This window comes from Amphiura filiformis, chromosome 3 (genome assembly GCF_039555335.1).
Source record: "Amphiura filiformis chromosome 3, Afil_fr2py, whole genome shotgun sequence".
Taxonomy (NCBI): domain Eukaryota; kingdom Metazoa; phylum Echinodermata; class Ophiuroidea; order Amphilepidida; family Amphiuridae; genus Amphiura; species Amphiura filiformis.
The window spans coordinates 20,751,069-20,775,540 of record NC_092630.1 but is presented as its reverse complement, the minus strand read 5'-3'; the positions used below and the strand labels follow the sequence as shown (position 1 = coordinate 20,775,540).

General features: G+C 37.3%; 2 protein-coding genes across 2 annotated transcripts in view; one reads left to right on the top strand and one right to left on the bottom strand.

The window, feature by feature from the left end:
- Positions 1 to 24,472, bottom strand: part of LOC140148198 (synapsin-like) — a 503,295-nt gene that overhangs the window by 300,539 nt on the left and 178,284 nt on the right. The gene's annotated exons all lie outside the window — the stretch shown is intronic.
- LOC140147650 (metalloproteinase inhibitor 2-like) lies at positions 720 to 6,005 on the top strand. Its single transcript, XM_072169420.1, has 3 exons — positions 720 to 985; positions 3,585 to 3,794; positions 5,621 to 6,005. Exons 1-3 carry the CDS (start codon positions 826 to 828, stop codon positions 5,749 to 5,751), a joined length of 501 nt encoding a protein of 166 aa, XP_072025521.1. The 5' UTR covers positions 720 to 825; the 3' UTR covers positions 5,752 to 6,005.

Below are 24,472 nucleotides of genomic sequence, written 5' to 3'. Positions count from 1 at the left end.
TAACCTACTCGCACTGATTTGGATAAATAAGCGATTTCTGGCATAATTATAGTTATACATATACTTCATTTGCATTTGGATTTAAAGCCACCTACACGAAACAATTGTTTAGCTTTTTACTGAACTTTTTTCATGGTTTCTCTAAGTCCCTACAGGTCCAAGTTGACACATGCCGTATGCCTATATCACACCCATGATGTATTTAATGAAGCTCATACTCGCCAACAAGAAACTCTAGAATATAAGCTTCCTAATGAAATATCACAACAACAAAAATTATGTTTATTTATATAATTCCTGTCGATATTGCCACTGTTTTTTCCATGTAATATTTCCTCACAGGGAGGATGGCAATTTATTTCTCGCTTTACGTCCCTAGCTACTATGGGCTATTTGCGGGGAGGAGATAAGTTTAAGTGACCGCTTATGGGTTCAAATTTCAACCAGCCTAATCATGAAGCTCCTGTGGCCGAGTGGTTAAGGCACAGGTCTTGTTTAACATGAGGTCCTGGGTTCGATTCCCAGACAGGATCACTTGTTTCATTTATTATTTGCGACGGCGAACCTGGTGAAAAATTATGTTTATTTATATAATTCCCATCGATCATGCCACTGTTTTTTCCAAGTCCAATTTAATATCAGGAAAAAGTGTCTACTTACAAGGGGGTAACCTCAATTGAGGTAACAGCACATACTGTGGTCAGACGACACCTATTTTTAACATTGTATCTTTTGTTTTATAAGTCATGAACTTGTAAATGACAACATTATAGACTTAAGTGTCTATACAAGACACATACACTTCATCCTGCCAAGCATTGTAGCATGCCAACAGACAGCCATCGCACAATGTCCCAAAACATGATGTTAGGTATTAATGTTCCACTAATGTTGCTGCTGATGACATCACTCCAGACTTCATGGGCCTGCTATTGTCCTCATGGGCCAAAGTCCAGCAAGGAACACTGGTGCAACTCCAACATAGGTAGGTTATAGCATATTCATCACATCATTGCTCGGATGACACATCGGCGCGGCGTATCTACCATTTTTGGCAAAATGAGATAAGTTAACTTTCATTATGTATTAACTTCTGGGAAAATTGTGTACAACTAGCGGTCACCCGTGTTTCGCGGTCACAATCTTTAGCTGTCACAGCCTTTCGGCGGTTGGTAAATTGTACTGATATGTTGGGTGTGTAAATGGTCTATTTAATGTGATTAGTTTCGTTTAATAGTGAGATTATCATTTAGAAATACAATAGTGGATTGTTTGGAAAGTACAAATCATGTAGCAGAAAGTTACAATCAAAATCTTCATAGGTATATATGACCCTACTCAGAAAAAGATGAAATTACTCATGAAAAGTTGAGAGGAAAGTCCTCAACAACCCCTCAAGAATAATTCAGAAGTCAATATAATCATTGTCATCATGTACAATTGATAGGCATATAAACAATGATCACTCACTCCAGTACCAATACCAGTCATACTCCAGTACCGGTGACCAATATCATTGACCCTGTTCACATTAGAAAATTTTCTTCTTTCGACGAACCTCGTTTTTTCTCATGTGTACGCACTTTTCTTATTTCGACGAAGATTAAAATTGCTTCGTTCAACAAAGCTAAAAAGGTTGTTTCGATGAAGGAATTCTTCGTTTGACGAAGCTAATTTTGTAATGTGTACGCTTGCTTCGTTCGACGAAGGAAAGTGATCATGTGACAAGTGACCTTCGCCGGCTTTAATAATAGTCGGGCGTTAATAGCTTCGTTCGAGCTTCGTTAATTTTCATGAAATGTGTACAGTGCATATCTTCGTTTGATCTTCATTAAGCGTAATGTGTATGCATGCTTAAGTAATTAATCAAAATTAACTTAATCTTCATCAAATGAAGAAATTTTCTAATGTGAACAGTGTCATTGTCATTATGTAAATGAGAGAATACCGGTACAATTTTGAGTGGAGATCAATTTTTCAAAAATGTGACATACTAATGTATAAGTTTAATGACGAATTACAATTAATCATGTTAATCATTATCATTGAACTTAAGGGATCTAGAATGAGCGTTTATGGCGTTTCGACAGTATTTTTTGTGGGTCATGAGAGCACCTCAGACCTATCGAATTGCATTCTTAATACGAAGCGTGTCTTTCTGATATCAAATAATGTTCATTTTTTGAAATTCACAATATAATACAAATTTTATGACAAATTATTAAAATTTGATATTTTTCAAATATTTGATATATAACAGTCCTCGAAGTAAATTTGATAAATCTAATGATATATTCTTAAAGTGTATGTAGCTGGGAGGAAAAGCTGACGACCAATAAATTGAAAATTTTGACCTTTTATATTGAAGATATTGATTTTTTCCCAAAAAGACCTAATTTTTTTGATGTTTTGGGGAAAAAAATACGAAAGGTCAAAATTTTCAATTGATCGTCGGCTTTTCATCCCACCTACATGCACTTTAAGTATAAATCATCAGATTTATAAAGTTACATTGCAATTTCAAAAAATCAAAATTATTTGATATCAGAAGGACATTCTTTGTATTCAGAATGCAATTCGATATGTCTGATGTGCTCTAATGTCCCACAATAAATACTGTCCAAACGTTCATACCCCTTCCCTTAAAGCCATATTATAACATTTGCTGTTGAGGACGCCCTCACTGATTTTTTAAAATTCATTTTTTTACACTATTATATTGAACTTTATTAAACCAATATACCCTGCAAAAATCAAGACTCTAGGTGCTGTAGTTTTGTCAAAATCCGATATTTTGAATAAAGCGCCGGAACCGGCGTCTTATTATTACGATGGAATTATTAGTCGAACGCATACACGATGTTCATAACACACAGTGCGGGACGGTGATCTACACAACAAAGGGTCGTACCATAACATGACCGAAGGAGTGGTGCGTATTGGCGACATACTGGCGCTGGTAGTAAATTCCAATTTTCTTTGCTTTGGCGTAGTTGTTCGGCACAAAAATAAAAGGGGATATATCTGACAGTAAAAACTAACATTTTATGTCAAAGAAATGCTAATCTATTTTGTTTGAAAATGTTATAATATTGCTTTAAGTAATGTATGACAAACAGGTAAAAGTTGCAAAAACTTCAAATGCGATTATCCCACAATGGCCATTTTCGTGATATGTCACTATGTCATCCGTGTGACGATATTATTAGATCAGGCCATGAAGGAGTAAAGGGCTGTGCAATAATGATGAGCCCTGGGGGAGGGTAAAATTGGGGGAGGGGGAAAGAAATTTTTGGTGGGGCGAAGGGAGGGGGGAGCATGCAATTTTTGGCCAGCTGAGAAGGGGGAGGGCAAGCGATTTTTGGCACACATTCAATTTTCATAGGGCGCCTTTTAAATAAAATGCTCTAAAAAGGCTTAGGGGTCTTAAAAATGGGGTCTTAACAGTATTCCACATCAAATAAAAATAGGTCCCATGCATGCTGAGTTGAATCAGATTAAAAAGTGCACTAAGCATAAGCCTGACTGCTTATTGGTTGTCTTTGACTTGATCTTGTTTACATGTTTTCTTTCATTTCCTTCAGTAATCAGTGGTACTGTCCTCACCAAGAAGACTGAACAAGAAGGCCACGGCACTATACCTTACCCACCCATAATGAAGTATGCTATACGCATAGATGAGGTGTTTAAAGGCAGAGCTGAGAGACACAGGACACTGGTATTCAACACACTTACAGATAGCAATCACTGTGGTCTTACTGTCCTCAAACCTAAAAGGAAGTATCTTTTGGCAGGTAAGATTATCTTAAGTCTTTTTCACATTTTGAGTTACACCCGGCGTAACTTGCACTAACAATTCCAAAAATATTTTCCCTACTCCTACCGCGTGTCCACACCAAGCCTACTCCTAGCCTACTCCACTTCCAGTGTTTTGTGACCCTTTTCAACTGCATGAAACGTAATTTCTTAGCTTCTGAGCTTCCGACCAAACCCCGGACCAAACCAAACAAAGGTCAAACTTACACTAGGTGCCAGGCATAGCAGTGTTCACATTGCAAAATTCACCTGGCAGAGATTTAATACACCTACCTCGGTACTCTGACTTATTAGGCCAAGGAAAGTCAATTTTGAGTTTCCCGTCACCCGCCCTCACTTCATTTTCTGACCCTCACTTGAATTCATTATTGTGATTTTCCAAAAAATACCAATGAAAACTGGTTATATTTGCAAAAAATTTATGAATATCCCTTTATTTTTTGTGGAAAAATCAAAATCAAAACATACATTTTGCTGTCAACCTTGCAGACTCTTTATAATATGTGACCCCTCGGCACAACTGAGCCCTGAAGTCGCCAATCATCATTTTTGAGATATTCAACCAAAATATTCTGCTTGAAATTAGCTTTAAAATGATGTATATCATGTCTATAGTACTTGACATTTAAGTAGTGAAAAATTAATAAAACAGTCAAAAAATCCTTTGTTTCCTATTGTTTATTGTTAAGTTGGATGGAGCATATCTCAATAGTGGCACTGGCGACATCCGGGCTCAGTTGTGCCGAGGGGTCACATATACTTTTGAATCTCATTTGGTCTAAACATCCATCTTCAAGTGAGTGAGCAGCAAATAACAACACATTTTACATGCGTGTTGGTCATATAATGAAAGGCAGACAAATAATGAATAATGAATAATGAAAAAGTTACCTCACTTGTTTTCAGAAATTATGTGACGGGAAACTCAAAATTGACTGTTTTTTTTACTGTTAGGGGCCTTATAGGCTTATCTCAGTTTGGGGGTGCTGTGAATCCGTTTGTGAATACTCTCGCTAACTTTTAGCTAGTTTTGTTTCAAAGTGCTTAAATGCTGTTGTTTAGGCCAAAAAAAAATGTTTGGTTGCCCTTCCAAGACAAAAATATGGAGGCTCGCAGGTTGATCCTTTTTTTTCATGGGCTCTTCCTCCATTTTGAAAATGCTAGTATTGACAAATGCTTGAACATTTTACAGTAAAAATTTTTGCATGTTTGGACTGAATCTAAATGGAAATACTTCTTGTTCAAATATGCATTTAATAAATAAAATAAGCCAATAACAAATACAAAATATCATTGATACTGTCCAACTCTAAGGTTTCTTCTGAAAAAATGATTGAAAAAAAACCCGACCCAAGATTTCTAATTTTTTGGGTCGGTCTCTGAGGGCAACCAAAGATAATTTTTTTTGGCCTTACATTGTTGTGGTTTAAACATTCATGTGCTACAACAACATAATGTCTTTATTGTGTCATTTTGCTTTGCTTAAGAAAAATTGCATTGATAGGAATTTTAATTTGCACAGATGAATTTGAAGCAAAAAAACTCATTAACTAATGTACCAAACAGACTGCTAAAGTGTTTTATTTGCTGCCAAAATTGAAACAAGTGAAAAGCATGTGAAATCACAAACCACGTCTCCGAATACAGAGGAGTCTCTGAACTCACAGCAGTCCCCGAACTGACCTATGGGATCATGATTTTGAAGTTATTCCCATCCATTAGCTTACATTGGATTAACAAAATGAAAACTTATACATTTGTGTGTACTTTTGAAGTTTTACATTAAAATGTGTGTTTTTTACAGCTTGGGATTACGGTGGAGGAGATATATGGATCAGCTATTGTGACTGGCATGAGAAACGAAGGAAGATTAGAGCAAGAGATCTGGCAGCTTTGAAATATGGATATCAATGTTACAATACTGGCAAGAAATAAACATGGTAAAAGCCTAGGGATAGGACATCCTGTGCACTTAAAAGTCTGGTGCTGACCTTGTATGTGTATACACATGCTATATACATCCCATTTATGCACTATTTGTAAGACTTTATTATTCTGTTGAGTCACTTCTTTATTCCTACTACCCAAGTTCAGATGTCTATGACCCTGTTCACATTAGAAAATTGTCTTCTTTCGACGAACCTCAAACGAAGATTAAAAATCGTTTTTTTTCCTAATGTGTACGCACTTTTCTTTCTTCGACGAAGATTTGCTTCGTTCAACGAAGCTAAAAAGGTTGTTTCGACAAAGGAAATTATACTTCGTTCGATGAAGCTAATTTTGTAATGTGTACGCCGCTTCGTTCAACGAAGGAAAGTGATCATGTGGCAAGTGACCTTCGCCGGCTTAAATAATAGCCGGGTGTTAATAGCTTTGTTTGAGCTTCGTTAATTTTCATGAAATGTGTACAGCGCAAATATGTCTTCGTTCAGCAGCTTTCAGCGTAATGTGTATGCATGCTTAATTAGTTAATTAAGATTAACTTATCTTCGTCGAATGAAGAAATTTTCTAATGTGAACAGGGTCTATGATGCTGTGTACAGCAAATGCATCACTACTGAAACCTCTGTATGAGGATATGAATGACAAGAGGGTGGTGTTGCATTCCAGGCATGAAAATGATCATCCATGAAAAAACCTGAAAAGTTTGAAAAAGCCTGAAAAAGTGTATGAAATGAGGCTAAAAAGGCCAAAAACAGGCTGAAAGGGCAGAAATTTGGACCACAAAAAAGCAGGTAATCCTGCAAAAGCAGGAAAATTCTAATGCCTGATTCATGAATGCAACACCACCCTCTGGAAATTATACTGCTGGCAAGTTTGAAAAAAGGTCTATCATGTAAGTTTGATCAGCTCGTAATCAACGGGAATTGTTTGTTAGGCTTTCTAAAAATAGACCCAGTGATATACAGGGTGTCCCAAAAAAGAGGCCCCTCATTGCGCCCTCTTTTTCTCCTATTTCTGAAAAGTTGATCAAATATATTTTGGTATGTAAAGAAACCTTGAGTCGTTAGCTTTAAGGGATCGAAAATGGCGTTTATTAAGTTTTTTCGACAGTATTTTTGTGGGACATGAGAGCACCTCAGACCTATCAATTGCATTCTAAATCTGAAGCATGTCTTTCTGATATCAAATAATTTTCATTTTTGAAAATCACAATATAATACAAATTTTATGACAAATTATAAAAAATTGATATTTTTCAAATTTTTGATATATAACAGTACTAAAGTAAATTATATAAATCTAATGACATATTCTTAAAGTGTATGTAGCAGGGAGGAAAAGCCGACGGTCAATTGAAAATTTTGACCTTTCATATTGAAGATATGGATTTTTTCCCAAAAGACCTAATTTTTTTGGTGTTTTGGGAAAAAAATCCATATCTTCAATACGAAAAAGGTCAAAATGTTCAATTGATCGTCGGCTTTTCATCCCACCTACATACACTTTAAGTATAAATCATCAGATTTATAAAGTTTACTTCAAGCACTGTTAAATATCAAAAATATCAATTTTTAATGATTTGCCATAAAATGTGTATTAAATTGCGAATTTCAAAAAATCAAAATTATTTGATATCAGAATGATATTCTTCGTATTCAGAATGCAATTCGATATGTCTGATGTGCTCTAATGTCCCACAATAAATACTGTCCAAACGTTCATACCCCAGCCCTTAATAAACCAAAACAATTATATCAATCGGCTCACAACTTTTGAATATATGCTCTTTTAAAGAAATGTACCCGTTGTCCACGGAGAAGGTTTGGCTACTTGAAGATTGAAAAGGAGTACACATACCATGCATGAATATCAAACATTCCTCAATGATAACTTTATAAAATAACTTTATTTATGGAATGGGCTTTACCGGTGGGTTTATGGGCAATGGATTTTGTTAATAGTATCATTAATTTGTGGGTAAAATGGATGCCGAATGGGACTTCTTTTGCTTTACTTGCAATTACTTATTTTTTCTTGGCCTTTTTGTTTTATTATGTTTCTTACTTTCTTACATTGTTGTTTCTTGCTTTCTTTTTTTTATTTACAACATAAGTCATTTCTCTTTTTAGGATAAAAGGTAGCCCTAAAAGGCTGTTTGCTTTGTCTTTGGTTCTTCTGAAGTGAGTTTACTGTGCTGCTCTGCCCTCTACCTGGTTGCCTCCTTGGCGAATACAGGTCTCAGCCCTGGTCCTCATTGCATCAATTGCGTTGAAAAAAAATCAAGTGGTGTGAGGTCTGGTGATCGTGCAGGCCACTCCTCAGCACGAGCCATCAACCACTCTGTTTGCTATCCGACAGAGTGCAAAATGGGTACTTTTATTCAAAAGGGCATATCTTCAAAAGTTGTGAGCCAATTGAAATAATTGTTTTGGTTTATTAAAGCTTACGATTAAAGGTTTCTTTACATACCAAAATATATTTAATCAACTTTTCAAAAATAGGAGAAAAAGAGGGCACAATGAGGGGCCTCTTTTTTGGGGGACACCCTGTATTTATCTTTTATTTGATCTGTCTAAACTATATTTTGTGTGTTTAAAGAGAGTAAACCTAGTATGGTACTTTCATTGGATAAGGGGCTATGCAATAATTATGAGCCCTGGGGAGGTTAAAATTGGGGGGGCAAGAAAATGTTTGCCGAGCTGAAGGGGGGGCAAGCAGTTTTTGGCAAGTCGAGTGGGGGGAAGCGATTTTTGGCACACATTCATGGGGCGCCTTTTTAATTAAAGGCTCTAAAAAAATAATAGGGAAAACAGTACAGAAACACTTTTAATATGCAAATTTTCCTGCTCCCTGTACTCCCAACATATATCTAGACCATTTAAGGTTTGCAAATTGGGATCCAAAAATTTGGCAGGCCGAGAGGGGGAGCTATTTTGGCAGGCGAGAGGGAGGCAAGCGATTTTGGCAGGCCCTTCAGAAATTTTACCCTCCATAATTATTGCTCAGCCCCTAATTTGTGATGATTTTGGTAAGATGTCATAAAACAATTCTTAAAATAAAATATATTGATATTAATCTGCGATGTCATAAGGCCCGACGATTACAAGCTGATCAAGCTATATGATAGCTGTCGGGTTAAAGACTCTCAATCTAAATTGCATAATAAAGTAGTTGCTAGATGGAGAATTGTGTTCTGCGTACTTTGATACCTTATTCGCGGCACAATGCAATTTTATTCCACTAAGACATAGGCCTACTCATTTGAATGACAAATGGTTGAGTTTCAAAAGTAACAAATTTAGATATTTCCTCCTCCAAGGCGATTTTTGCTACCTACTTTGTTACAGGTTCTTTAATAAAAAAAAATAAAAAAAATAAATTTAAAAAGAAGAAAAAGAGTTCCGAGGCCTTTATCAAATGTGCACTGATTCACAGCTTTAAAAGTAACAACAAAAAATCCCTACCTACCTACCCTATTTTTTTTAAATATTACGCCAATCAAACAGTGCAGTGCAGTGGAAGACTGCTAAATGCAGACACCTCTTACCTACAGCTATCCCACCAGGATCAGGATGTGTATGACTTTGCATCACTCGCATTAAAGAATACAGTCAAATACATGTATATAGAGTCAGCACACTAATAACATAACAGTCTATGAATCATGTACCAATACAGGAAAAGTGACGGCAGATTTCAACAAATCTAGGTGACCATGAGTGTGGCGTATATAGCTAGGGGTTGTGGCGGCCAGTCCCGGGGGGCACTTAACACAAATGACCATACGGGTATGTTCCCTTGATTTTGATCATTTCAGCTCTAAAAGACTCCAAAATTGCCCATTCCTCATATTTCTGTTTTTTTCAGGCGATTTTCAACCAGAAAGCCAAGAAAGACCCTTAATTTTGACTGTTCGCAGGTCCAAAATTCCCCATTAATTATTTGTTCACAGCTCCAAAAGACCCCCTTTTACTGCTACGCCGTCAGCTCCCAAAGACCCATCACCTCAAAATTCCAGGGGAACATAGCCACCCAATCCCCCTACCTGAAACAATAATTGCATGCAGAGCATAGAAATATTTACACAAATACTAATTTGGTTATAATCGAACTAGAGCCGTTACTTAGAACTGTAGAACCAACATGTCTGCTATTTCAATTGTTATACTGTTCTGGTTATGTTCATTTTTTTTTTTTTCATTTTCATTTCATATTTATTCAAAATAACTTCATGGCAAATAGCCAAATTGCGTTACTTTTTACAATCTTAAAACATCAAAATTAATTACTATTATTACACATAATAAAGCTTAACACAGTGCAACAAGTTAAACTCAATTTACCCTTGCTGAGAAATGGGCGAATCCAAGTTATTGTTTACCGGGTCAGAGGTCAATCATTGAATGCAGATAAATTTGTATTGTTTGGCTCGACCGGGAACCAATGGGATTTGTCACCTTCGTGGTTTTGGGCGTGATTAGGTGGTGTTTTATTCACTGCTGGTTTTGTATTGGACACGACAACAACAAAAATCTTCCCACCCACCGCTCCCTGTGTGAACATGTGAGAAGGAAGTAAAATATAATTATGTGTGACAGCAATGAGATAATGACCTGTATAAATTCTGTTCTGGTTATGTTCATTTTTTTTTTTTCATTTCATATTTATTCAAAATAACTTCATGGCAAACAGCCAAATTGCGTTACTTTTTACTTTTTACAATCTTAAAACATCAAAATTAATTACTATTATTACACGTAAAAGTTATTAAAATACATTATAACAAGAAATAAGCATAAGAGAAACATAAAATATTATATTGCACATAATTATGAAAGATAACCCACTGATTAATTTTATCTCCACACTCACCCCATCACACCTCACACACCCCCACTCCTAAGCACACACCCACTTCACACCTCTTACTCCCACACACAGTGACCCCAAATAATATGTGCCACACACCAAATCAAATAAGCATCAAATAAGCATAAGAAAAACATAAAATATTTGATAGTGTCTATTGGCGATTTAAATTCAGAAAGATTATAACAGCTAAATGTCAAACTTTATGAGCGGTAAACAAACAAACATAGCCTCAAATGACCTTTGACATCTGTATGTGACCTTGGATACCAGTAATACATGAAGGTGTCCATAATGCATGTGCGACCCACGTTTGGTTGCATTAGGATTTGAACTATTCATAATGAGACCAAATTTGAACTAAAAGTCTTGAATAATGGAATTTTACAAATTGATCTCAAATGACCTTTGACCTCAGTATATGACCTTGAACATCACCAATAGATGAAGATGCCCATAGTGCAACTATGACCCAAATTTGGTTGCAATTGAATTTGAGCTGTTCATATGAGATCAAATTTTAATTTACAAACTTTTTGACCTCAAATGACCTTTGACCTCAGTATATGACTTTGAACACAACCCAAAAAAAAAGTTTCTGACCATGCCCCACCTATTCTGAAAATCTGAGGTCAATCCATTCACGAGATACAGCATCCGGAGGGACGGAGGAACGGAAGGATGGACGTTGCAAAAACAGTATATCCTCCTTTGGCCTCCATGGAGCAGATCATGTCACATTTATGTGTGGGTCTTAGTGCATGGTGACAAATCTGGATAAGCAAATTACTAAAACACTGAACATCTACCAAGGAAAGGTTCACATTGCAGAATCAGGGGTAAACAACCTTTTTGAAGCTATTTTACACACCATGCATGCCAGAGCAACTTATCTATTAGGGGTGGTGCAATAATAATGTTTACCGGGGTGGTGAATTATAGGGGGGCAAAGATTTTTGGCATTCCAAAAGGCGGGGCAAGCATTTTTGGCAGGTCGAAAGGAAGGGGGGGTGTCAAGCGATTTTGGCAGGTCGAAGGAGGGGGGGGGGGCAAGCAATTTTGGGTACAGATATTTTGGGTACCGTTTGTACGTTTTCCTAAAATGGTGTAGGAAAACGTTAGGAACACATTCAAATATGCAAAATTTCCCAAAAATCTTGTATTATGTGTAAGGGGGGGCAAAGATTTTTGGCACATCAAAAAGGGGGGGGCAAAGGTTTTGGCACGTCAAAGGGGGGGGGCAAAGATTTTTTGGCACGGTCAGAGGGGAGGGGGCAAGCAATTTTTGGCAGACCATTTTGAGAATTCACTACCCCGGGGGTACATATAATTATTGCACCACCCCTTAGTGAGGAACTCCTGATTCCTGAAAAATAGAGCACTACATGTACTACTCCATGTCGTATTAGTAATTTCTGTTGGAAATAAAAACAGATTTTAATATTTTTTGCAAATTTAAGGGAATAAGCCAGGGGCAGAATGCCTCCCTGGCAAAAAATGAAAGAGAAAAATGTTGAACAGTTGGGGCAGGGGTGTGAGAGCCCTCAGACAAAAAAAAAAAGAGCAAAATTACTTTAAAAGTTTAAAAACGGCGTAAAGTCAGGGTAAAACACCAAATATGGGCTGAAAATAAAATAAAACACATTAATTTAATTTTGGCAATAGAAAAAGCTGAAATCAGCCTAATAGCTGAACTCTTGTTAATAGCTGAACTCTTGTTAATAGCTGAACTCTTCCACCCCTGTTGGGGAATTGAGACCCCCCACTTTTGAAAACCTGCGGATGCCACTGGGTGTAAGCAGGCTGGAGATAATGAGGCAGATGTTCAAATGATCATTTACCTGGTTCTTTCATTCACTACGATATCAACATTTTTATTTACTAAATTTGATTGAAATACCACTAGTGACAAGAAATGCATATCTGCAAGTATGATGTCTTGTTTTTGTTTTCGCTTTGGATAGTCCATTGCTCAATATCTTACTCAAAGTAAATAATATAGTTTTAGGAAAATACACAAAATGGTGACGTTCCATTTAAAATTGACCAGTTTTTTAAATGCTCTGGCTAAATTTGTAATGTTTCCATTCATGTGTTTTTTGGATTCTTAATGATTATAAACTATCATTTCATTTTAATAGAAAATTGAGTAAATTAAAAGTGTGAACTAATGAACAGAAACAACTGTGACTCAACAAGTAATTTTTACTATTTATGTATAGGAATGACTGATAACAACTGAGCCACAAATACAAACATGATGACATAAATATACTACAGGTTAACTTCATATATATCCAACTTGTGAAAGTGACATCAAAGTTGATGGCAGTGATATTTAAAGAAATAACATTGTGATAGTATATGTCAAAAGACATTCGATACAAGTATCACAAGTCTGATCCCCGTTTTCACATGGAAACTAAGCTCTGTGCCATGCAGGGCTATCGATTCCATGACGTCAAGTTTTGGACCAAATATAACCAATATAATGACGTCAAATTTTGAACCCAACCCAGTGTTGTATGTTCTTTACCAGTTCAATAACCCCCAAACATGATCTGATGAGTACTCCTATGATGAGAATTTACATAAGATACAAAGTTAAAGTCATTTATTTTTGCATATGCAATTTTCATGTACATAAATTTTTCTTCTTATGCATAGTATTTTTTGTGGGACACCAAAAGGAGGGAAGAGGGTGAGATCCCGTCTTTCCGTAATTGTAGGGACATGAAATGGTTTTTCACTATATAGGTGGGGACACAAATTACAAAGTGGGGACATGGCCATGCCCCCACAATTAGGATAGGCCAGAAAAGTGAGAAGATGCTGTTTTACAGAGTGGGGCTATAGGTAGGAGGTCCCCAGAGTGGACTATAGGTAGGAGGTCCCCATGTATCTCATCGTTTTAAGGGCAGAGAGAAAGGGGTGTATGGTATGGTGGTAGGAGAGATTATTTAAAAGTCAGGGGACCCCTCAAAATGACCCCAAGATGGGTGTCACAAGTAATAGTCTGCAGTTTGTATGAGAGTATTTTGGTTTGAGAGTCTTGTATGTCAAATAGAAATAGGGGGTGCTCTATTGATTAGTGGCATCAAAATAATGTTAACACCTATGGTTACCACATTCTGAGGACCCGATTTTTGGCCATGTCCCCACTATTACGGTTAGGCAAGGGGTGAGGAAAAGGGAGTGAGAGAGCAGTTCCAAGGGATGGGGGCAGAGTGCCCCCTGAAAAAAAATTGAAAGGGGAGGTATAGAGAGGGAAAAGAAAAAAAGCACCCACCATATTTCACAAATGTTGAATGTCTGATGCCATTTTCCCTCTATTTTATCACAATTTTTTAACTTCACCTGGGGGAGGGGGGGGGGGGGGCTCGAAAAGGAATTCCAGCCCCCACACCAAAATCATGGAGGGGGTGAGCCCCCAAGCCCCCTGTTTCCTAAGCCTGTGCTATATTATTTCATGCTTCAGGTTTTATCCGAAATAATCAGTTTGAAAAGGCCTATTGGGACTTTCACTCTGCAAAATTGTCTACTTCTCAGGGGGCCAGGGGGGCCAGATCCCTACTGCATTGTCCAAGCGCGAAAATATTTTCTATGTAGTTCAGCCCCCTCTCAGATTCTGGTCAATCCCCTGACAAATGATTCATTTAGTTTGATGGCAGACGTCACAAATAGAGGAGTGATTGTTGTGCCAACTATGCCAAGTATGAGATGCTAGGCCTACTGGGATTGCACAGATAATTGGAGTCTGCAGCTAGCGGGCATCGGGATCACTACACTGTGCTCTTGAGGAGATGATGAGGTAAATTGACATTGACTTAAGTATGTCCTAAGGGATATGCACTGAAAAATGATGACTTAGACTAAGGTATTTCTTAAATTATCGATATACTTCCCTTGACTGCTAAGGTAGAGCCAGTTGCAATGGAATAATTTTGTTTGAAGACGACTCTACATCATGGGATAAACTCTGCAGCCAAATACCAAATTCATCATGACAAAGTCAATAAAAGAATATTTAATGAAGCAAATTTAATCCGCTTTTGCTTTTTGTCATGGAAACTGTTATAGAAATTTGATTTATTGCTAATCCCCCCACCCCCCCAAAAAAGGAGAAGAGAAATAAGTTAAGTTGCACGCAATTGAGTAAGTCCATGCCTAAAAAATTGCGCAGTTGGGTTGATCATAAGTATAATATATAGGCATATGATTATTTTACACATTGTTTGAAGGCTAAAGTTTCCAAATAATTCTGGGGATGGACATCCCCTCAGATAACTCCCCTCCATGTGGATAAAACAGGTGGCTGGTTTTTTGCTACTGTTGTGGCCACTGTAAAAGAGGAAGCCCCATCAGAGCAGTTCTTCTGGGGTGAACCAAACCTGCCTGGTTATCAAATTAATCAGTGACAAAGTTATCTCTGAATTTGACAGATGCTAATTGATGCAATAACATTAAAATGCGGCCACCACCTGCATCAATTAGCACCTGTCAAATTCAGAGATAACCTTGTCACTGCTTAATTTGATAACCAGGCAGGTTTGGTTCACCCCAGAAGAACTGCTCTGACCGGGCTTCCTCTTTAAGCAATAACTTAATAATTAGGCCTACAGCAAAAGTGAAAAGGGTCCATGAATGGCTTCAATTGGGCCTTCATTTTGCACAATGTTCCAACTGCAGGGAGGAGCATCACCTCATTTCAGACACCCATCTGACTGCCATCAGAGAATTTTCATCTTGAACATTTTACATGCACCAAGAGAGTGTCTGAGATGTTTTGACAATTTTGCAGTGAAGGTCTTTGAAACTAGAATTATGCAGTTCGTAATATGTGGCCCCACACAAAGGTGTATAAATAACAAAGGTTTGTAAATACAAATAATATGCAATATGCAAATAAGCTTATTAATATTCATAAATATGCAAATAACATGCCATAAAACTATCAGCACATCAAGCCACATACTATCACAATACCAAGTTAGAAGTTGATCGGTTATTGCACGTAAGCTGCAGAGTGGATTAATGAAATATAGGCAGAACATACAAATAAGCTCATTAATATTCATAAATATGCAAATAGCATGACACAAAACTATACAGCACATCAGTCCACCATATAAAATCCCCATACTTTGATATAAAATTGGATGGATTGAGCATGATACACAAAGATATTGGTCAAGCTGTGAGTTTTAAAGATATCGTATGAGGCGGTAGCCGAAAGCACTATACCTTACTAAACATTTTCAATGTTTTTACAGAAAAACTGATTTTTTTTCCTAATTAGCCTTTTTTGGGGTGGGGTGAGTTGCACCTCCTAAACGGCTACAGGCCTGGGGTGTATGGATTTCAAACTGGAATAGCCCAATGGATGGTAATAGACAGGACGGTGCTCTGGGAGTAAGTAAATATGGGAGTATGTCATATTTTTTGAGGACCTGTGCTTTTAAAAGTCATGCCAAATCTAACAGAGGGCAATGAGGCTATTGAACCGTGGTATAGTTATCTGCTGTAGGCTTACATGTAAGTCAGCAAATATTAGTAATATTGATAGTCACAAATATTACTTGTAATACCCAACTATGACTATTGAAAACCAAAAGTTGACTAAGGCGACTATGATTCTTGTGTTAAAACCCCAGTTAAAAACATCAGGCTACCAAAACCAGGACCAAAACAATCCATACACTGCAAAAACAGTGTTTAGAAATTAAACACTTTCTAAACACAATTTTGCCTTCACTTTGCAAACGTGTTTAAGAAGTTAAACATCATGTGTCAAATTTCTGAACATTAGTCAGTGATGGTGTTCAATTTCTAAACACTGTTTTTGCAGTGTATACTAATATAATGATAATAGGCCTAAACCGCATAAATGCAAACCCCATCAAAATTTAACATCTGGTTACCAAGTTATGAGCCATTTATCAATGGCTGGAAACAAAATAAAACAAAAGAATTTGAACAAACACTGATATTAGCAACATCCGACTCATTCCCCTTGGATCATGTCGCATACCAATAGAATTCAAACTAGTGGCAAATGGTGGTCATAGACCACAAACCTAGCTGGGGTGTGTTGGGGTTGTGGAGGTATCTGACCTCTGCAAAATGTTCCCCTGGTCATAAGGCTTGTTGTTACCGTGTTTGAGTCCCACATTCCTTACAGATGTCCAGCCAGAAAATGCAATTTTAAGATTTGACCCCAGATGACCTTTGACCTGACCCCTGCAAAATGTTTCAAAAATGTCCCCCTGGTCATTAAGTTTGTTGTCACCAAGTTTGAGCCCCGTATCCCTTACAGATGTACATTTCTAAGATTTGACCTCTGCATGACCTTTGACCTGACCCCTGCAAAATGTTCCCCTGGTCAGGAGATTTGTTGTCACAGAGTTTGAACCCCATACCCCTTACAGATATTCCAAAAATGAAATTAGACGATTTGACCCCAGATAACCTTTGACCTGGCCCCTGCAAAGTGTTCCAAAATGTTCCCCTGATCATTAAGTTTGTTGTCACCAAGTCTGAGCCCCATACCCCTTACAGATGTCCAGGAAATTCATTTCTAAAATTTGACCTCTGCATGACCTTTGACCTGACCCGTGCAAATGGTTCCCCTGGTCATGAGATTTGTTGTCACCGAGTTTGAGCCCCATACCCTTACAGATGTCCAGATAATGCAATTGAAAGATTTTACCCCTTAATGACCTTTGACCCCAATTCTGTATGCAGGTTATAGGCGTGTGGTATAGCCGATGCATATATGCAAATGACATCATTGTACTATATAATATGTGGCAGAAGATGCATTTTGAAGATATATGGTTAAATACCGGAAATGCCCCTTTAATGACCTTTTTCCCCAATTCTGTTTAGACACTATGGGCACTGGATATAGTCAATACATATGTGCAAGTTACGTAATTGTAGGGTGTAACATGTAGGAGTAGAAGCATTTTGAAATTTATTGCCAGAAAGAAGAAGAAACTAGAGTCAACAGACGCTGAATACAAGCCGCAATTTGACCCCTATAACTTGACCCCTGGGTTAAGTTATTCAGCTAAAACAGGAAGTGACCCTTAATGACCTTTGACCCCAAAATAAAAATACCATGCATACATCAGGGAACACTAATTCATGTATGTTGGTTATATTATTCTGGTCTGTTTACATTTTGAGATAAAATTTTTTGAACATTTTTGGTTTTTGACCGGAAGTAACCCCTTAATGACCTTTGACCCCAAACCTGTAGGCATCCTAAAGACCCTGGCTAGTAGCAATGCATGTGTGCTAATGGCGACTCTCTGCTATATATTTTGTAAAGACAGTGATTTTTGAATATTTTTAGCTTTCAGACCGAAATGACCCCCTTAATGACCTTTGACCTCAATTCTTTTTAGGAAGTTTTAAGCACTGCCACATGTTGATTCATATGCATGAGTCACATGATCATTGCATGAAATTTGTGGAAGGAGTAGCATTTTTTGTGAAATCACACTTTTGACCATTATAGCTAGGTCAAAGGTCACAGCAAGGTCAAAGTCAAATGGAAGGTTTGGCCTAGTCCAGTGGTCATTTGGCTCAAGTATGGTTGAAATCTGTCGAAGCATAAGAGAGCTAGGCTAAACGTGGCAATTCACGCAAAATGTCACGAGGTTGCCAGAAGAAGAAGAAGAAGAAGAATTGAGAAGAGACAGAACAAGCCGACATCCGTCGTCGGCTTGTAAGAAAGAAAGAAAGAAAGATCGGATAGCAAAACAGTACCTAGCTCGGGGGGTTGAAAACCCCCCAGCTAGGTAACAATGAGGTAATGAAAGCTAATGAATAATTGCAAAGAGCTAAACAAGAAAGATGATGTGTAACAAATCAGTAGACCTAAGTACCAATGCTTTTCCCCCAGAAAATGTGTACCAAAAAAATACATAAGGCAACGAAGAAAAAGACCCCATTTAAATATTACAGGGTGATGGAATTTTCAAGTAGGGTCGGTTGGTCTATTTTTGTTCTTTTTTACAAGCCGACGACGGATGTCGGCTTGTTCTGTCTCTTCTCAATTCTTCTTTCTTTCTTTACCTAGCTGGGGGGTTTTCAACCCCCCGAGCTAGGTACTGTTTTGCTATCCGATCTTTCTTCTTTCCTGCTTCTTCTTCTTTCTGGCAATAAATTTCAAAATGCTTCTCCTCCTACATGTTACACCCTACAATTACGTAACTTGCACATATGTATCGGCTATATCCAGTGCCCATAGGGTCTAAACAGAATTGGGGTAAATGGTCATTAAGGGGCATTTCCTGTATTTAACCAAATACCTTCAAAATGCTTCTTCTGCCACATATTATATAGTACAATGATGTCATTTGCATATATGCATCGGCTATACCCCACGCCTAGAACTTGCATACAGAATTGGGGTCAAAGGTCAATAAAGGGGAAAAATCTTACAATTGCATTATCTGGACATCTGTAAGGGGTATGGGGCTCAAACTCGGTGACAACAAATCTCATGACCAGGGGAACAATTTGCACGAGTCAGGTCAAAGGTCATGCAGAGGTCAAATTTTATAAATGAATTTCCTGGACATCTGTAAGGGGTACGGGGCTCAGACTTGGTAACAACAAACTTAATGATCAGGGGGACATTTTGGAACACTTTGCAGGGGTCAGGTAAAAGGTTATCTGGGGTCAAATCTTATAATTTCATTTTCTGGATATCTGTAAGGGGTATGGGGCCCAAACTCTGTGACAACAAATCTCATGATCAGGGGAACATTTTGCAGGGGTCAGGTCAAAGGTCATCTGGGGTCAAATCTCAAAATTGCATTTTCTGGACTTCTGTAAGGAATACAGGACTCAAACTCGGTGACAACAACCCTCATGACCAGGGGAACATTTTTGGAACATTTTGCAGGGGTCAGATAGGCCTACCTCCACAACACCAACATGCCCCAGCTAGGTTTGTGGTCTATGACCACCATTTGCCACTAGTTCTTTCTTCTTTCTTTCTTCTTTCTTCTGGCAACCGCAATCAACTGCATGTAGCTCCGCAAGGGATTGACAGATTTCAACCAAAGTTGACCCAAATGACCATTGGGCTAGGCCAAACCTTCCATTTGACTTTGACCTCGCTGTGACCTTTGACCTAGCTATAATGGTCAAAAATGTGATTTCACAAAAATGCTACTCCTTCCACAAATTTCATGCAATGATCATGTGACTCATGCATATGAATCAACATGTGGCAGTGCTTAAAACTTCCTAAAAAGAATTGAGGTCAAAGGTCATTAAGGGGGTCATTTCCGGTCTGAAAGCTAAAAATATTCAAAAAATCACTGTCTTTACAAAATATATAGCAGAGAGTCGCCATTAGCACACATGCATTGCTACTAGCCAGGGTCTTTAGGATGCCTACAGGTTTGGGGTCAAAGGTCATTAAGGGGTTACTTCCGGTCAAAAACCAAAAATTTTATCTCAAAATGTAAACAGACCAGAATAATATAACCAACATACATGAATTAGTGTTCCCTGATGTATGCATGGTATTTTTTATTTTGGGGTCAAAAGGTCATTAAGGGGTCACTTCCTGTTTTTAGCTGAATAACTTCAAGAATTTTTATCTCAAGAACTGAACATGTTAGAATTTTTAAATTAAAATTGGAACAATGCATTTTGTCAGTGTACATAAGGTTTTTTTTACATTGAGGTCAAAGGTCATTAAAGGGGTCAAAAGGTCAATCAAAAATTTTCAAAAAATCAAAATCCATGTATAAGTTCCGATTAAGCTGAAATTCACCAGGAATATTTCTTATGACCTCCTAAGCACAGTGCAAGAGCAGTTGACCCCATCCGTAACCCAGGGGTCAAGTTATAGGGGTCAAATTGCGGCTTGTATCAGCGTCTGTTGACTCTAGTTTTCCTCTTTTTTTCTGTAGGCTAAAATGATCCTAAAATGTCACCGAAAGCTTAAAAATTTGGCAACAATTTGATGGGTTTCTTGTCAAACATATTTTGATAATGTTCTGAATTTTGTTAAAAATTTTTCTGTCAAGCAATTAATTTTGGGCCCACAGCAGCTGATTTTACATGGCAATAAGTAAAATTCTTCCAAAACACAAAATCTGGGTCACCTAAACTTCAACCCCGTGGGGTACTCAGTACAAATGACCATACGGGGGCGTGCCGCAAATATGGGTAGCATTTTCAGCCTCTTGGTATATCAATGACCCCTTTTTCAAAGCCTATTTTGGTATATGAATGGGTCCTTTTTTCAAAATTTTCTCAATTTTTTCGGAAAATAGCCCCTTTTTTCGTTAATTTAGCCAAAATTTTCAAAATTTTCCCAATATTTTGGGAAAATTTGTAAAAACTAGGACAATTTGGGTTAAATTCGGCCGAAAATTTTGACTTTTGGGGGTTGGTACAATTTGTGACCCTACTTCTCATACCCGACTTTTCATACCCCACTTGACCCAACTTTTTATCGTTATGATAAATCATTTTAGATATTTCAATGAATACTAAATAAAGTGTAAATGAAGTCTACCGAATTGAAAAGGCTAAATCAGTGTAATTGGTGAAAAATTATAATTTACAAATTATTATTTATAAACATCGCCCCTCCTCGTACGCAGCCATGATCTCCAAACCAGTCGTTCATAAGTTACCTTTTCATGAGGAAGTATATCTGTCTGTCACATTAAGACCTACGCATGGTGACATTATAAATGTCAATATTGTCATTGCATGTTATTCAGCCCTTACACCGCTACCAACATTTGAGATTGAGTATTGACTTCAGTGTACCGCTCAGTTGCTCCAAGCAAGTTCAATGAAGTTAGCATATCAAGGCTTAATTGGTCAATGCATCGTGATATAAGCAAACACTTATTGATTGGCTTGAGCAAACTTTATAACCAGGTTTAGGGAGTGTTCAGAACATTGGGGGGGGGGGGGCTGGGCACTTGGAAATTGGAGTCAAAAGTTTTGACCCCCCCTCTTCATTCCTTCCATATACGTATGCGTGCTTACCTCAACAGTTTGAGTATCAACGCACAGGCTTTACGTACATGCACAGTTTTCCAGAGAACCTGAAACTTTTTGACCCCCCATCTTTGGAGATACAAAACCTTTTAGATCAACCCTTTCCAAGAATTTAAAAAACAACCTATGATTTGTGCAGTAACGAACTCAATCCCAATTTACATTATAACAAGTATGCACTAAGTTTTAATGGTTATACATTTTTTAAATTTATAGGCCTTTAAGCCTATTTCCTACACTGAAGCATGCAAGTTTTATAGGGTGACTTTATAGGGTGACTTGTATTAAGTTTAATTTCATTGTATGCATTCTAATTTTTTCAGGTTTCATTCTTAGAACCAATAATTAAATAAAAATAACAAATTGAGAGAAACATCTGGGCACATACTCAAGATTTTTAGTGCTTTAGACTTGTTTATCAGGGCGTAATTTTTCTTGGTCAGTGGAAAAATATAAATTTTGGGGCAAAGACGAAAAAAATGTCGGTTGCATCATTTTGACCCGGTATTTATCAGTGGAATATATACATATACTCTTTTCTTATAGAGACTGGATAAATGTAAAGTCTTCGAGCTTCCAAAAAGAAATGTTGTATGTTCTTGTTCTTTTGGTATTTTCTTGTTAAAACTTTGTTGACCCCTCCATTTTGCCCATCCCCCCTCAAAGTATTTCTGAACAATCCCTTAGTCCAGGCGATTAGAATTGCACAGGGCTCAAAACTCATCAATACTAATCACAATTTTGTATCTAAATATGGCTGAACGAGGCTTTGAAATTTGAGATGAGAAAATGCTTGAAAATGCTGTTCTTTATCAATAATATTAAGGAAATGTGTATGGTATTTGCTTAATATTTGATTACCAACGGAATAAACTGCGAATATCTAACAAAACTTTAAGAATAAGTCGGGTCAGGTGGGGTATGAAAAGTCGGGTATGAAAAGTAGGGTCACAAATTGTACCAACCCGACTTTTGGTATATCAATGGGTCCAAATTTCTTGAAAACTTGGTATATTTATGGGTCCACTTTCAAATTCTCAGCGGCACGTCCCTACCAAAACCAAACTTGAGTACCCCCCCCCCCCCGGGCTTCAACCATTGATTTGAAAAACAGTAGAATGATGGACAGAAATTCAATATAATAGACATAATTTTTCACAAAGTTTGCCATTGCAAAAATTATAAATTGCACATTTGAGATGCCTATGTATAGCTGTGCACATACCATGCATATAAAATTCAAACATTAGGCCAAAAAAAAAAAGTTGTTTGTTTGTCCTCCACCGCCCGCTCCTCAGATGAAGGCCTGACTAATATTTTTTTTTTTTTCTATTTTTTTTTTTTTAAATAAAAATAAGTAAAATTCAATTTTTTTTCCAGATTTGGAGTATCTCTGGACCTAGCTAGAGCTAAATGCTAAGATCTTTCATGGTTGAAAATAAAAAAAGCCCACAAAATCATTCAAAGACTATAACATGAACACAAATTATAACTTTAACTGCATATTATTAAAAGAAACAAAATGTTGGTTTTTTTATTTTTTTATGAATGATTGTAGCATTTAGCTCTAGCAAGGTCCAGAAATATGCCAAATCCGAAAAAAAAAAAAAAAATAAAAAAAATCCGCCCGCCCGCACGTCCTCTTTCAAAGCTGTGGAGGACAAACAAATAATTATTTTTTTTGGCCTTATTTCTGTGGTTTTTGACAAGCCACTGAAAAAGAAGTTGAGTGTAGCAACTGAATCAAATAAGATATTCTGAAATGTTTGTGCATACTATGTTGTCAGCCTACCATACTAGACAGCTAAGGTAGGATCATGCCACCTGCTAGGCTCTGCTTCACAAAAGTTCACCAACCCTGAACTTGACAAATTATAGAAAGCTTCCTTAATAAACATTGTAGTTCAACCACAAATAGTGTGTACGTTGATTGGTTAACTCCTTGGAATGTCCCATGCCCTCCCTCACTTCCTTGCTCTCTTACACATGTAGGACCCAGTCAAGGGATCGATGCTAATGTGACGTGCAAAATCAACATTATGTCCCCTGCATCAAAACAAGGACGCCTACGGCCCACACAAACCTAATCCGCAACCATCATCCATACCGCAGTTTGTTATTGGCTCAAATCAGGAAATCCTTACAAGTTCCCTAGTGGTCATGGCTCTTCTAAGTAATCATCTTACTCCACATGGAAGAGATAATCATTTTATAACAGTAGTGATGGAAAAATCAATTGTGGACAGCAATGAAAGCATATTACAGACTGAATCAATAAAAACCTAACAGTTACAATTGCTTCTTTTAAGAAATAAGATGACACCATTGTTTTGTTTAGGCAAGCATTATAAATTAATGGTTACAATGTCAGAATGGTATTTGGTGTAAATTGATTATTGCAATCAAAATCAAATCAATTGAACAAAAAGATATCATAATTGTTACCCGTTTAGTTTATATAGGGACTTCCAGAATACAGGTTACAAAAGCTAAACATCATTACTGAAGCCATCCCATTTCATTTTTGGCTTTAAAAGCCCACTGATATGGCAAACCCTCAGTTTAAGGGGACGGTCACCCACCTTTGCCCAGTATTTTTGTGGGGCCTGGGAGCACATCAGACACACCAAATTGCATTCTGATTATGAGGAATGTCCTGATATCAAATAATTTTAATTTTTTGAAATTTGTGATATAATACAAATTTTATGGCAAATTATTCAAAATTAATTGGGGGTGTAGGCCAACATTACATAGTGGGGACATGTGGATTTTCAATTTCATGTCTCCACAT